Source organism: Ictalurus punctatus, chromosome 7 (assembly GCF_001660625.3).
Source record: "Ictalurus punctatus breed USDA103 chromosome 7, Coco_2.0, whole genome shotgun sequence".
In the NCBI taxonomy this organism is placed as follows: domain Eukaryota; kingdom Metazoa; phylum Chordata; class Actinopteri; order Siluriformes; family Ictaluridae; genus Ictalurus; species Ictalurus punctatus.
In genome coordinates this window covers 31,416,882-31,433,224 of record NC_030422.2, presented here as the reverse complement: position 1 = coordinate 31,433,224, position 16,343 = coordinate 31,416,882, and the positions used below count along the sequence as shown (strand labels likewise).

Here is a 16,343-nt window from a genome sequence, read left to right as displayed (position 1 = left end):
GTGCCTCCTGGGAAACTGAGTTACGGTTACGGTGATATGACAAGTAGTATAAGAGGAGCTAATTATCACTAATAACTGAAGATGCCCATGTGTAGCTAGAAGCAGGGGTTGTGTTATCTGAGTTACAGGAGTCATTATACATGGGGAGGACATGTCTCTACCACATTTCAAAATCTAGGCTTTGTCCCCCACTTTTTCCTAATCTCAAATTGTATTTCTCATTGCCTGCCTGTCTCCGAGGATTTCTGAGTTGGACAGTTCCCATTCCACAACTTTCAGAAACAAAATGCAATGAAAAAAAACCCAAAACTTTTGCTATGATAAGTGCAGAGGTCAGACTCCAGTATCTAGGGCTCTCTGAACTGTTTAGCTGTTGTCAAGCTTGACGAGAGCAACGCGTCTGTCACTGCATGATAACAAGCAAAACCTTGTATAGATTTTCAGAGAGGTGCCTTCTCTTACAGTGTAAGAGAACATCAGTGGAAAAAAAAACGCGTGTCCTGAGGTGAAGGCGGCTACGACACAGCATTCAGATGCTCGTGATCACGTGTATTGATGAAAGATTTATTTGTATTTGAGGTAAAATAGCATAGTGTGGCGACAGACCGGCGGCTGGCACACAAGAAGTAAAGAGCGCTCCTCCTGCGACTGCCGCTGTGGTGCTGAAGAGACAGCTCCGCTTCAGAACCCCCAATGTTGGAAAGCCCCCAGCGCGGCCCCGGCATCCCCGTAGACGACACGGGCGCCCGAGCACTTACCCTACTACACCTCCTTTACACCTCACACCCTCACTGCACCTAAATAAACTCTGCAGGTTTTGCCTCAGAAACGGCCTCCTGTGTGTCTGTGCTCAGCCCAGCGCTTTTTTCATAAATCAGTGCGATTGGTCAGCCTTTAGGACTGTCTGTGTTTTACAAATATTTAACCAATGAAAAGTCTTTAGAAATGAGCATTTAAGAGTTTTCATTTTTTATTTATTTTTAATCTTTTGTGCGGAGCATGCCCCAACACCCCCTCTAGCATTTCAGCTATTATACAACAAATCACCTGATTTATTTCAGCTTTTATAAAACATTAAAGGGTTTTTTTAATTTTATTTTTTTTATTATATACATTTCTTATGGAATTTTCTCCTGTCTCCGTCATGGTCCTGGCTTCAGGTGGACAGGACTGTACCATCAGAGGAGAGAAAAGGGGAGCGGAACCACTTCTAAATAAATGTTACTCACATTGAGAGTGTACACACCTTTAATAAAAATGTGTTTCTTTTTACACAAAATGATCGCCTGCTGCTTTGACTCTACCAAAACACAGGTGTGTACAGACTGTTCTCAGTGTACATGAGCAGACTGAACGGTGATAAGATATATTTTAATCACTTCTGTTTAAATCTATTACAGTGTGGAAAAGGTCAGGATTAATATTATACTGCAGTTACCACTAGAGGGCGTCAAAGGCATTTTAGTTTCACTTTTCAATCACTGGCCTCTAAATACTGAGTTACTGTAGCCTTCCTGTCAGCTCCGACCAGTCCCTTACCAAAAAAAAAAACAAAAAAAGAAAAAAAACTGCAGGAATATTATGCAGATATCCTACAGGACTTTCAGCTCATTTCCAGGAATTCTATGAAGGAAAAGAACATATATGCAGGAATTATGTCCTCCAGGAATTATGTCCTGCTCTCTCAGAAAGGATGTGATAATATCCTACAGACTTTTGGGTTATTACTATTCCATTACTATTTCATTTTGTGTTAAATTATCCAATGAATGTGTTTTGTAAAAAAAAAGAAGAAAAAAAACCTACACAAGAGTGAGCAAAACGTGTTAAATTATCATCCAATCAAGTTGTGAACTGCGGTGCTGACGTCAACATCCAAATCCTAACTCGCCTCAAAGTGAATGTTCGCTGCTTTGACCTTTTGATTGTGACCACAGAGTCTGAGTCCTGAGACGAGGAAATGAAATGACCACAGGTACGTTAGCGTTCATCACTATTTAACGTTAATACTGCTGAAAATGTCTGATTGAGTTTGTGATATTTTGGCAGGGAGTTCTCGAAAATGTATTCATTGGAAAACAGTAACTCAGCGATTGATGGTAAATGATCACTGAATCATTTACACAACCAATTCATTAAAACACTGAGTCATTCATGACTAAAACATGTCTTATTATCTTAACATGAGTATGCCTACACATCAATAATAATAATAATAAGTGCAAAAAACTGTGCAGAAACAAACACTTCTCATTAGTCCTGTACTCACACAGAGCAGTGACAGTGTTAGAGGCCTGAGAGCAGAGACCAGTTCACGGATGTGGTTTATTTTCTATTTTAATGCAGTGCTGCAAATTCAGCTGTGAAGAAGTGGAGGAGGTGTGAAAGTGGATGTGTGAAACAAATAAGAAACTTTTCGCAGTTGATATGGTGGAAAATTTAACTCCAGCTCAAACCAGGCCATTCACCTCTGACCTCTCTCATCATCAAGGCATTTCTGTGTCTTTGTTTGTTTTTGTTTGTTTGTGTGTGTGTGTGTGTGTGTGTGTGAAAATCCAAGGAGATTTCAGAAATGTTACTGCATGAGTTAAGGAATTATGCTGCTGTCACATGATTGGCTGATTGAAAAAGTGCATGAATGAGCAGGTGTGCAGGTGTTCCTAATAAAGTGAGACCATAATGCACATTTAAATATTTTACAGCACTGTTTATTCATTAATGCAAATGATTTTAATACTGGTGAAGTGAAACATTATAGGTTTTATAGTGCAAAACTTAAAAATATGGGAACAGGAGCAGCAACATCTGTATCAAAGTGCAGAAGTGACACATGCACACATTCTCTCTCTCTCTCTCTCTCTCTCTCTCTCTCTCTCTCTCTCTCTCTCTCTCTGTAAGAACACAGGAAGTTGAAACTTTAACACACACCTCTGCTCTGTCAGTCAGTCAGTCGTTAGAGAGACAGGATGGAGTTCAGTCCACTCGCTGTGATGCTCTGTGAGTAAATGTTCTCTTTGTGTCTTCATTAGAGTGAGTGGTGGGGTATAAAGCTGTTCATCTGCAGTCTGAATGTCCTGAGTGATGAGCTTATTGTGTGATTAGGACATTGTGTGTACTTCAGCATGGCTGCTCAGGTGGATCAGTGTATCCATATCTGTTATGAGAAGGGTTTAGTTTGATGTGTAACTACTCTCAGTAACTATGATAGTTCAACAGGTAAGAGTACAAGTAGAGCAAGTTTAAAGCACAGGGTTTAAATAATCTAATGAGTGTAAACGAGTCTGTATTGTTGGAATCTGTAGCTGATCTTCTGTGTCCTGCTATCATCTGCTGCTCAGTGACAACCTCTCATGATCATTTGATCTGCTAAAAGAAAATGACTGGATGGTGTTCGTACTTTCACCAATGGAAGTCAGGGTTGTGAATAACTGAAATGTCTTTAGCTGCTGTGGTGAGACTCTGGTGGTGTTTCCTGTGCACAGAAAGGTTTAACAAAACCATGTTAGTGTTAACGAGACTTACTGAGAAAATACCTTAAAACCAATATTTCCATTTTTGTGAGTATTATGGTCTGTGCAGGGAAACATCTCAGTACAGCAAGTTAAATCTAATGCACAATAATACCAAACTGATGCACAGCACAAAAAATATGATCACTAATCATTATTTTCCCATCTGTGTTAAAAATAAGAGCAATAACTGCAGAAACAAACACTTGTCATTAGTCCTGTACTCACACAGAGCAGTGACCGTGTTAGAGGCCTGAGAGCAGACACCAGTTCACGGATGTGGTTTATTTTCTATTTTAATGCAGTGCTGCAGTTTCAGCCATGAAGAAGGGGAGGAGGTGTGAAGGTAGAGGTGTGAAACAAAAACTAACACTTGACTTTTTATATGGTTTTATAACCCTTTTTAACTGTTGTTATGGTGGCAAATTTAACTCCACTGACAATCACTGAGCTCTTTTAAAGACAAAAGTTGGCCAAACTGAAAATCACCATTTGAAGCCAGAGTCTCCACAGCAGGGCCAGTTGGAGACAAAATGACTATCCAGAATGATAAGATTTCTGAACATACCCTCACTGGCCACTTTATTTGGAACACTATGCAGTTACTGGAACACTATGCTATTACTATCACTGGGTATATTATATTATTGCTATACTGTTACTATACTCTGCTGAGTGAAAGGTCATAAAAGAATTCATGACGTTACATATGTCCATTCTCTTTCTCTCTGTAAGAACACTGGAAGTGGTTAGGCTTTAACACACACCACAGCTCTGTCAGTCACTCAGTCATTAGAGAGACATGATGGTAGGTAAAAGTAACAAGTAGGGCAAGTTTAAATCACAGGGTTTACACACTAATACCTTTTTTTTTAATAATCACTAATCATGATGTACATATCTGTGTTAAAAATAATACAATGTGAAAAATGTGCAGAAACAAACACTTCTCATTAATCCTGTACTCACACAGAGCAGTGACAGCGTTAGAGGCCTGAGAGCAGAGACCAGATCAAGGATGTGGTTTATTTTCTATTTTTATGTAGTGCTGCAAATTCAGCCATGAAGAAGGGAGGAGGTGTGAATTTGCCCACTCTACCTGTTGCTTGTGGATTGAAAGGTGGTGACATTTATAAGGGCCCACATCATTTCCTGGCCCTCTGGGCAAAATCTTCACACAGCCCCTCTGGTTCCAATGCATGTTCCTCGAGGAGCAGACATGAGGCTGGGGCTGGTTGACCAGGGTCATTAGGCAAGGCCCAGGCTTGTGAAGTTGTGTTGTCTGCTTTAGACTCTGGCTTGACTTGGTGGGATGTCTCGTGTGCCTTTCTTGAGTGTGGAGCAATGTCTTCTGTGGAGTATGGAGGCAGAACGACGTCCTCGGCTGAGCAGGAAAGTAGAGTGACGTCTTCAGCGGCGTGGGAAAGTGGAGGGATGTTTGTAGAAAAGCCTGGTGTCATAATGTCCGAGGGAGAGTAGGAGTAAATGTTCTCTTTGTGTCTATATTAGAGTGAGTGGTGGGGTATAAAGTTGTTCATCTGCGTCTGAATGTCCTGAGTGATGAGTTTATTGTGTGATTAGTGCATGTGCAGAATGTTACAGTGTGCAGTCTATTGGTTTTGTGTCCTAGAGCTAAGTTTTTCACACTTCAATAAAGTTAAATAAAGGGAAAAACACTTTAATGAGCAGAATAGTGACCTTTAAGTTATTGTAGTTTTTGTTTATTTATTATTAAGAGAGCTTAGAATGTATTTCTTACAGATGGTAGTTTAGATTTCCTGAATAAGATTTAATCTTGTGGGTTCGGTGTCTAAAATGTGCTGTTTTCATTAATACACTGAATATTTTCCATTTTTACATCATGTTCTGTTTCTGTTCCCTTTTTAGTGCTGATTTCACTTATACCAGTGGCCCATGCTCAAGGTGATTTATATATAGTTTATCCTTTATATTGTGTGTATAATTTATTTGTTTTGGGGCTGAGAAGCTTGTGCACAATTGATTGTCACAATCAAATGTGTTGATTTACGTACATTCTATTTGAAAAGCAGTAAAATATATCGAGTACCTACATGATGCCCTGTCTGTGTTTTTTCTTCTTGAAAACAGTTTGTGCCCCCCTTCTGATCTCTCTCTATAGTTTTACGCTGCTTAAATGCCTTAACATACTGAATATAAAACAGAACAAGTTTAATGACAGCAGCACATGGTAACAACTGACATCAGTAGTGGTAAATAAAATGTCCCATGATGCACCTGATTTCTTAATAGTAAGTAGGTTACACATATCAGTATCAACAAGTAATAAAAAACATGTACTCATACACTGTCTAAATAAATGATATGTACACGTGGGATTAGTTTATGAAAGGTTTATTAACAACAGAATGTTTTATAGGGAGTCCTAAAGCTGTGGTGTCCATAACGCCTGATACACATGTGTTCACTGGAGAGACAGTTACTCTCAGATGTGACGTACAGGGAGGAGGAAACACTCAGTGGAATTACAGCTGGTATAAGAATAACAGACTCACAAACCACACAACGCAAGAGTTCAAAATCCGGTCTGTTCTACACATTCACCATGGTAACTTCACCTGCAGAGGACAGAGCAGTGACTCTCAGAGCTCAGAGATCAGTGATGCTGTTACACTGACTGTATCAGGTGAGTCTGTGGGTGTTTTTTATTTCTTATTTAATATATTAACATTATTTTTTCGGGTTTGGGTTTTGATCTGTCAGTAACTGAGACCCTGTTTGTTTAATGTTGACTTTCACTTCCCTGTCTAGTACACACAGATCTCTTTCACAGGAATCATCATCATGTCTTGTGCAGGTCTTTATATTAAGTTTGCAGTATAATTGTGGTGAGTCAGTCTGATTAATAATACACAGAGAACATTAAGGAAGAAGGCAGTAAATCTCACCTTGTGTTGCCTCTGTCATTATCTGATTTATTATCTGATCATGTGAAGCATTGGATTTATAAGGTTTGATCTGAGAATTCTGTAATTTTGAGAGATTTTGATGATCAGCATCGTCCACATCAGTCTGTGTCTCATCACCTGAGGTAGAAGTCACTCACAGCATTTAAATACCAGCCTCATGATCTTCTCTTAACTTGACACTAACACCGCTGGGGAAATAATCCCTGATTCACTTCTGTTCTCTTCACTATGGTTCTAGTTATTAATGTCTTTGTATTGAGGCATTTATATATTTTATAACTTTATCCGTTGTGTGTACAAAATGTGTGAGCACTCCTCTCTGTTTTAATGATGATGTGATGGAGCACGAGCATCACAGACATTCTGACAGACACTATCTGATTACAAACTGAACTGATTAGACTTCTGTCTGTTTCTGTGTAACTGTCTGTAACAAACTTCACAGACGGGCGAGGAGGAGGCGGGAACCGGCTGAACGTAAACATGAAGTTTAATAATAAACAAAACTCAAACATAACATAAAACACAAAAAACTGAACTCAAAAACAAAGTGCACGTGCGTCTCTCTCCCTCTCTGGTGCTTCCAGCTGCTCCTTTATCGCTCTCTCCCACTGATTAGACAACTCAGTGCAAGGCGTGCGTCCTTGCAGCCTGGCCCCTCCCTCCTCCTCGTCACACTATCCAAAATGTTTAATAAAAATCTTTAAAAAGCACACTTAGCTAGATGTCTTTTGACATAGTGATGTCTTTAGATGTCTTTTGACATAGTGACTGAATTTACTGCTGTGTTTGTTAAAAGGAATCCTGACTATGAAGACTTGTAGGCCTTAACACGCAGTAATTGCCCTCTCTTACTATAATACTTTGTTAGAAGCACATGAAATATGTTCATTACTTTAAAAATCCTTAATATTTAATACATATTTTAATCTACGGAGGCCGCCATTACGAGACATGCACACTGCACTCTGAGTCGATGATGTGAAATGGTTGCACTTGAGCACTTAAAAGAATTAGCTACTAGCCTCCACAGCAGGAAAAGAACTCCACACTGTGCTGCTTTTGACTGTAATTTTCTAGTTCTTGTGTTGTGTGATACAGGGGATATCTGTAAATATAATCAAACCCTTAAGCATCTTGTTACTGAGTTTTTTTCTGTCAATTCTCATAACGTAAAGCTCGTGTAAAATTAGCCTAAACCGCCTAGCCAAGACATACCCAAAGTAAAATTAAAGCAGTTCTTGAACCATTTGGAGTACATGATCGCCTGACCTGTGCCTGTGTTCTGTTCGCTGATTTTCATTCATGATTTGGATTTGTCTGCCGGTCCTTTAAATTAAACGCCTTTAACTGCACTTACATCTGTCTCTACTTGTCATTTGTGACAGATGGACTGAATTGAAAATGATCATTAATGTTTCTCAGCTAGATCATTATGTTTAGATACAGAAGGCCTGTAGATATTTTTTGGGAAAAAAGTCCTCTGTCATAACCTTACTGTAGGAAGTTACCAATTTTTAAGATGGTGCTGCAGGATTTGTGCAGGATCCATCAAATTCAATCCAAAATCAGTAAATACAGTGTTTTACACTTCAATCTAATCATGAATTTTGTTAAATGGAAAATATACTGAATACCAGCCGGGTAAGAACACGTACGAAAACGTCTTGTATCGAATGTTAAATCTAAATGTTTGTTTTAGACACAAAGCATATGTTAAAGCACAGTGAATCTACTGCTTATGTTGTAAAGAGAAAAGCAGTTCTGACTCCTTCATCATTTCATACCAACAGAAAAACCCACACCGACTGTGAGAGTGAATCCTCAGAGCTCCGTCTACACTGGAGACACCATCACTCTGACCTGTGAGCTGCAGTCGACTGGATGGGAGATTCAATGGTATAAAAATAATCAGCAGTTACAGCCTTGGACCACTGAACACACATACACACTCAAAGTGACAGACAATAATGAAGGAGAAACATAGTACAAGTGTCACGCATGCAGGAGAAACTACAACTACAACTGCTACTACACACAGCGCAGTGATCCTGTCAGGATTACAGTGAGAGGTATGTCATGATTTTTCCCTTTTTCACCACAGGTCTTTTAGAAGGGATGAGAAAAAAAATATTGCTTAATTATTGTAATTCCTCGTTATTCCAGAATGTTCAAAATAATCTTGAAATACATATGTTTTAAAAGTATTTGTCATTTGTGGCTGCTGCAAATGCAAAACATTAAAAACATGTTATTTAACAAAGAAAAAAAAAACAGTTCAAGCTGTAACTTTACATTTTCCAACATGGGAAAGTCTTCAGGGCAGAGGAGTTTATGATTTGCAGTTTCCCTGTAACATGACAGGCTGTGTGTTTGTTCTTTATTAATTAAAAGTGTGAGAGAAAAAAGAGAGGGCTGGTGAGGGAACGACTGTTCATAGCTGCTATAATGTAAGTGAGAACAGGAACTAACTTGTTTACAGACATTCCACAACAATAAATACAACTAGAAATGTATGAAAAGTACAATGTGTCAGTCATTAATAATAATAATAATAAAATCATTGTCAAATTGCTGTGGTTTAAAAGGAATAAAACACACCAGGACATGCTGTTATAGGAAAATAATCTGTACTTCAGGGTGGAAACAGTAACTCGGCTTCATAACACCTCCACATCACTCAGTATATTTCTATTACAGTGTGAGACTGAGTGTTTTATTACTTACTTAAACTTTGTTAAAAGAAGGAAAAACACACAGAATACAGTACGTCTGAAACAAGAAACTCCAATGTGTGAGAAATGTAAGAAATTATCTTCACTTCCACTGGACTGGAGTATAACTGAGTATAAAGGGTTTAATTACAGTGTGTTGCTGTTGTGTGTTGCTTGGCAACCATTCTGCTAAATAGTGCTGAAGAACTACATTTCTAGGCAGAAGAATGATTATTTGATATCAGTTAATTATTGTATTTTGTGTTGCTGTTTGATTATGTTATGAAACCTTGTCAGGTATATGTAGTAACCATTTTCTAAAAGCAGTAAGTCCCACGAGGCCATGGCTTACAGTGATTTTAGAACAGCTAAAGCCTGATTTGCATGGTGCAGAGAAAAACCTTTTGATCGGAGACAAATCGGCAAGCGATCGGCAGTCGATTGTAATGTGTGACCTACGACACGTCAAAGAGGCTCGCCGAAACATCGCCGATGCATCACCGACGCCAGACATATATTTGGCATGGTAAATATCTGGAGCTGTCGGGTGACTCCACATCCTGTGGGGTGAAAACTGTCGGCACTGGCAGTGATTGTGGTGAGGACCTACAGACAATGGGAGAGCAAGGCATGGGGTGAGGTCACAGTGTGGAAGGGAAACCCGTGAGTGCTAATCCATTCTTCACCCACTTTCTTTCTCTTATCCTTTTTGGGGTTTCTTCAGAACAAATCATCGCGTAAACAGCTCGCAACTCTTGCTTCTGTCCTACGTCCATCTTCAAATAAACTACTCCTGTTTCACAAGTTGTTTTCATGTCATATATCCGTGTCCCTTCTCGCGTGTGTTTTCATGACAAAACGTAGTTTGGACACCAGATAGAGTCGTCAGGTGACAGTCGTTGTCAGATCCTGTAGTGTGTGACCCTCTGTTCCCGACCAATCACGTAGTGTGAACACCACAATGACAAGTCGTGTAGTCTGAACAGCACAGCGATCTGCTGACGGTGAAAGTCGTGTAGTGTGAACTAGCCTTTAGCTGTCCTAAAATCACTGCAAACCACGGCCTCATGGGACTTAGTGCTTTAGTGCACAGTAGGTCTGAAACCAGAAATCTCCAGTGTGTGAGAAATGTAAGAAATAATCTTCACTTCCTTACAGTCTAAACTCAACATACTGTAATTAAATAGAATAATAATTAGTTACGAATACTATATATGGAAATATCTTGTAAATATAACATGGTGACGTGTGTAATTAAACACCTGAACTACACAAACTATTTAAAAATTTTACAGTTTAAGCACAAATTAACAGTAAATAAAAACATAAAATAATACACAAATCCTGCCCCATGCTGTAATCTTAATTATGAAAATAATTTTTCATTTCAGTTAATCTTTGAAAATGTGAACAAATTGTGTGTGAGTCATACTGAAACTGTTTCACTAATGAAGACTGGGTTTCTGTGCGAAAGTGTGTATTTATAAATAGTAAACGTGACTATGTAATTTAGAGATATAGTTACACTCATCTAACTACACATTATTCATAATTTATCCATAGTTAGTGTTTGTAACTATTACTTACTCCTTAGTTGGTCTTTTGTAGTTAAACAGGGCTGTAAAATAAAGTGTTTCTGTAAGAAATTATAAATTATAGTTATACTGAGTGAGTGTGTGAGGGATTTATGGGGACGCATGAAAATGTGCAATTAGACATTCATGATGAAGTTCTTACAGTGAATTAAATAAATCTATGGAAAAGAAAGTTTAGTATTTCCTGTGTAACAGAGAGAGCAAGGGCAGTACTGAGTGTATCTCCACAGAGCTGGCTGTTACAGTTGGAACATCTTGCATCAAATGTTAAATCTAAATGTTTGTTTTAGACACAAAGCATATGTTAAAGCACAGTGAATCTACTGCTTATGTTGTATAGAGAAAAACAGTTCTGACTCCTTCATCATTTCATACCAACAGAAAAACCCAAACTGACTGTGAGAGTGAATCCTCAGAGCTCCGTCTACACTGGAGACACCATCACTCTGACCTGTGAGCTGCAGTCGACTGGATGGGAGATTCAGTGGTATAAAAATAATCAGCAGTTACAGCTTCTGAACAGTGAAGAAGCAAACGCACTTAAAATGACAGTCGATAATGCAGGAGAAACAGAGTACAAGTGTCGCGCATACAGGAGAAACTACGAGAGAGGGTACTACTACGGCTACTACTACTACTACTATTACTACACACAGTTCAGTGATCCTGTCAAGATTACAGTGAGAGGTATGTCATGATTTTTTTCCCTTTTCAGCACAGGTTTGTTAGAAGGTGTAAGAAAATACATTTCTTAATTATTGTAATTCCTTGTTATTCTAGAATGTTCAAATGATCTTTAAATACAAATGTTTTAAAAGTATTTGTCATTTGTGGCTGGTGAGATCCAATGCAAAAAACTAAGAAAAATAAAGAGGTAAAGCTATAACTTTAAGATTTCCATCATGGGAAAGTCTTCAGGACAGAGGAGTTTATGACTTGCAGTTTTCCTGTAACATGACAAGCTGCATTTTTACATCACTCAGTATTTTTCTATAACAGTGTGAGACTGAGTGTTTTATTACTTACTTAAACTTTGTTAAAAGAAGGAAAAACACACAGAATACAGTACGTCTGAAACCAGAAACTCCAATGTGTGAGAAATGTAAGAAACTATCTTCACTTCCTTACAGTCTAAACACAACATACTATATTGAATAGAATAATAAGTAGTGACAAATACTATATATGGAAATATCTTGCAGATAATTATAACATGGTTACATGTGTGTAACTAAACACCTGAACTACACAAACTGTTGTAAAGTAATTTTTTTAAGCACAAATTTACAGTAATTAAAAATATAAAACAGTACACAAATCCTGCCCCATGCTGTAATCTTAATTATAATCTTTCATTTTAATTAATCTTTGAAAATTTGTAAAAATTATCGTGGGTGTGAGTCATACTGAAACTGTTCTGAAGTCTGTTTTGAAGGTTTCTGTGGGAAAATGTGTATTTATAAATAGTAAACATGACTATGTAATTTAGAGATATAGTTACACTCATCTAACTACACAGTATTCATATTTTATCGATAGTTAGTGTTTGTAACTATTACTCACTCCTTAGTTGGTCTTTTGTAGTTAAACAGGGCTGTAAAATAAAGTGTTTCTGTAAGAAACCATGACAGCTGACAAATTATTTTGGAAATCACACAAAACATCACAGAGTGGTGTTTTTTGTTTTGTTGTTGTTGTTGTTGTTTGCACAACCCTGTATTTCAACCCTGCACAACCCTGTTTATTTTAAATTAGCTAATAGAGTTGATAAAAGCAAACTGCTGCATTCACTATTCCACTATTCCTATATCATCATTATACACTCATGACAAAAAAAACATCATGTGCAATTAGACATTCATGAAAATCTTCTTACTGTGTATTAAATGAATGTAGATAAAATGTTTTGTATTTCCTGTGTACAGAGAGACCAGGGGCAGTACTGAGTGTATCTCCACAGAGCTGGCTGACTGAAGGAGACTCAGTGACTCTAAGCTGTGAGGATACAGATTCCTCTACAGACTGGACATTCAGCTGGTACACAGCTGTTCCCTACAGAGACGGCTTAACTCAAATAAAACATAATCGTGGCTATATCACGTATGTGGAGCTCCTCTCAGACAGCAGCAGAGGATCTGGAGGCAACTACACTCTCAGTCCTGCTGCTCTAAATCACACAGGAGTTTATATGTGCAGAGGAGAGAGAGGAGAACCAGCCTTACACACACAGTACAGCAATCCACAGCCACTATGGATCACTGGTGAGGAAAAATAAAGGGTTTAGGTTAAATATAAAGGTGTGGATGTGTGAATGTAAGAAGAGATTCATGCAACATTAATTTATTAATAAGTATAAGGAAGTTAAAGAGTCCTAAGTGCTGGTAGAATTTTCCCCTTTGTGACATTGGTGAAAAAAGCCATGTGCTGTGTTTGTGTGCTGTCTCCGTCCCTCATCTAGTCATTGGTTTATTTTCCTGGAAACAAAGAGATCTAAGGAGATGATTAAGGATTGAGGATCTATGGGCAGGAGTATTTTATTATAAAAGCCAGAAAGTCAGAACAGGTCAAAGAGATGTGACTGAATATACAAAGAACATGTTAATAAGAAGCACAATATTCTGGGGTTGTTTTTTGTTTGTTTGTTTGTTTGTTTGTTTGTTTTCAGAAAGCTTGCCAGAAAGACAAGACCATGCCTGCTTCAGATTTAAACATGAATACAAACACAGATATGGCTATTAGGAGAACTACACAGTTGCAGATACAGATGATGTCATTATGTTACACTGTTAGTGAACACAATACAAATAGCAGAGCTGTAAAACAGGCAAGGGTCAAACACAGTAAAGTACAATATAAGAGAGCAGAGGGAAAATCCAAAAGAGTAATCAAGAGCAAAGGGTCTAAACACAGCAATGGCAATCACAAATTAAACATGGCTCTGAACTTTACATTGTGCAAATGCATGTGCTGGCCTAATGTAATCTACAGTGAGGAAGAGACCTGGAGGTGGTGTGCTAGAGCTAGGCTAATACCGAGATGACGGTGATGTCTGGTGGTCATGTGATGTTGATGTGATGCCCTGATCATGTGCACCTATTCCTAGTTTCACCTCAAACTCTTTTTGTATTTATTCCCTCTGTGTTGTTCTGTGTCTTTGCTGATTTTTGTTCCTTTGCAGCAGCTGAAGGACTTCCCTGTGTTCCTAGTCCCAGTTTTCATTTTATTTCTTGGTTTTGACCTTTGCCTTTTTGCAGCATTTATGAGTATGGATGATCGCGTGTTAAACCTGTCTGTGTTATAACCCATGTTATGGACTGTGGCTTTGATTCCAGATTAATAAACATAATTCTGAATGCACATGCACTTGTATTCTCATTATATTCCATATTACAACTATTCTTATTTACAGGGCTCTCTTCTGTTTTTAAGGTGAATCTCCTCCAGTCTCTCTGATCATCAATCCCAGCAGAACTCAACACTTTACTGATGACTCTCTCTCACTGAGCTGTGAGGACCAGATTAACTCTACTGGATGGAGAGTGAGACGATACACACACAGTGAGAGAGTGTTAGATTGTTCAAGGGGATCAGTTACAGGATCTACATGTAAAATCAGCTTCCTCTCCACATCCTACACTGGAGTTTACTGGTGTGAGTCTGAATCTGGAGAAAACAGTAATCCTGTCAACATCACAGTGCATGGTGAGTCTTCATGTAGTGTGTTTATTGTTAAAGGAAAAGGGAAATGTTTCATTACAGAATATTCAGAACTCTGAGTTTCCAATGTCCATATGATTTTCTGAGTTGCAGATGGTGGTGTGATCCTGGAGAGTCCTGTCCATCCTGTGACTGAGGGACATCCTCTGACTCTACGCTGTTTATATCGCAACACAAAGTCCTCAAACCTCCGAGCTGATTTCTATAAAGATGGATCAGTTCTCCAGACACAGACTACAGGAGAGATGATCATCCGAACTGTCTCAAAGTCAGATGAAGGTTTCTACCACTGTAAACACCCAGAGAGAGGAGAGTCACTGAAAAGCTGGGTCTCAGTCAGAGGTGAGAAATCATTTCAATATTCATTTAAATACAACTGTGACTGAATGTGTTGAACTCAGTATTTTACATAATTTTACTTTACATAATGTAATCTATAGTGCTGAGTTTATGTAAGTACATGTACAGTATGGTATTTGAGCACGAGTGAACATGGATTTATTTGTACTGCAGTTTGAGTAAAACATACAAACAGTTCATCATGAATAAAGTGTTATTATAATGATTATTTTATTCAGCGTCAGGTCCATCAGGTGTAGAAGCTCCATTCTCAGTGCTCATGCTGATCAGTAGTGTAGTGACGGCCTCTCCGTATCTGCTGGTGACCATCATTCTGCTGGTCAAATGTTACAAAGCTCGAGGTAAGAACTCTTTCAGTACGTTTCACATAATGAACAAACTAACATTAATTACTGCCAGAAAAATATTTTCACTTAAAGAAAAGTAGAAATCATTCAACTCACTATTAGCATTTAAAAAAAAAAAAAAAAAAAAAAACATTTTGAAGTGACTGAAGACGACGGAATGAATGATGTTGATTTTCTAACACATCTGAGGCACTGCCACTTAAATGCAGTTCGGTTGCTTTTCTGTCATAAACACCTGGAGTAAAATTGTAATGAAACAAATGACCTTTTTCATTTCTTTAACAGCTCACACTGGTGAATACAGAATCCAGAACGCAGTCATAGAGGAGTGAGCAAAGTTCATCTATAAAAAGAGGATCCGTTTAATGTAGAAATCATTTCATAATTCCTTTAGAGTCATTTTGTGGATTGTAAATAATACTGATCTGTCGCTTTAACATCATGCTGTTTGTAGCTCAGCATCTTACACGCACTCGTCTTTCTGACTGGATTTGTTTAGCTGAAGCCTGCAAACCTCCTCATGAGGTGAAAGTGAACATGTGTTTAGTTTCTAATAAAGCCTACATGTTGCTAATGCAAAAACACGTGTGAAATAAATGTGTCTGCTATTGGAGTGAGTTTCATCCCAATACGCTCCGGTCACGATTCGAATCAATTTACAATACTGACTTCAGGATTTCGATTAAATTTTTGTCTGTATAAAAGTAAATAAATTAAAAATGCCTATGAACAGAGGTTTAATATTGTTCACAAAATGTACTACAGGTTCACTACATCTTAAACATAAATTAATAAATGTATAAATTCTTCCCAATATTTTGACTGAATAAACAAAGTGTCTGACCCGGGGAAAATGTTAATATCATATCGAATATCATATTGCTCTAATAACAGAGAATATCAGGTTTAGAAACCAAAATGAACTTTTTTTTTCAGGCTTTTGGGGTCAGGTCCACCATTACCCGTTTTGAGGGGAAAAAGTCATAATATATGATATTACTAGAATAAAGTCTGAATTTTTCAAGAAAACAATAATACGATGACATAATGGTGCGTATCACAGCAACAAAACTAGCCTAAAGAAAGATGTTACTTTACAAATAAAGAAATACTTCATCTTCTGCCGCATCCGCACCAGATAATTCTTAGTATT

General features: G+C 38.0%; 1 protein-coding gene across 1 annotated transcript; it reads left to right on the top strand.

Annotated features, from left to right (window-relative positions):
* The first annotated feature begins 4,853 nt into the window (after nt 1-4,853).
* LOC124626031 (Fc receptor-like protein 5) lies at nt 4,854-16,140 on the top strand. The gene is made up of 8 exons (XM_053681857.1): nt 4,854-4,905; nt 5,397-5,432; nt 5,908-6,174; nt 12,692-13,027; nt 14,196-14,468; nt 14,577-14,825; nt 15,062-15,184; nt 15,476-16,140. Exons 1-8 carry the CDS (start codon nt 4,854-4,856, stop codon nt 15,520-15,522), a joined length of 1,383 nt encoding a protein of 460 aa, XP_053537832.1. The 3' UTR covers nt 15,523-16,140.
* The last annotated feature ends 203 nt before the right edge of the window (nt 16,141-16,343 follow it).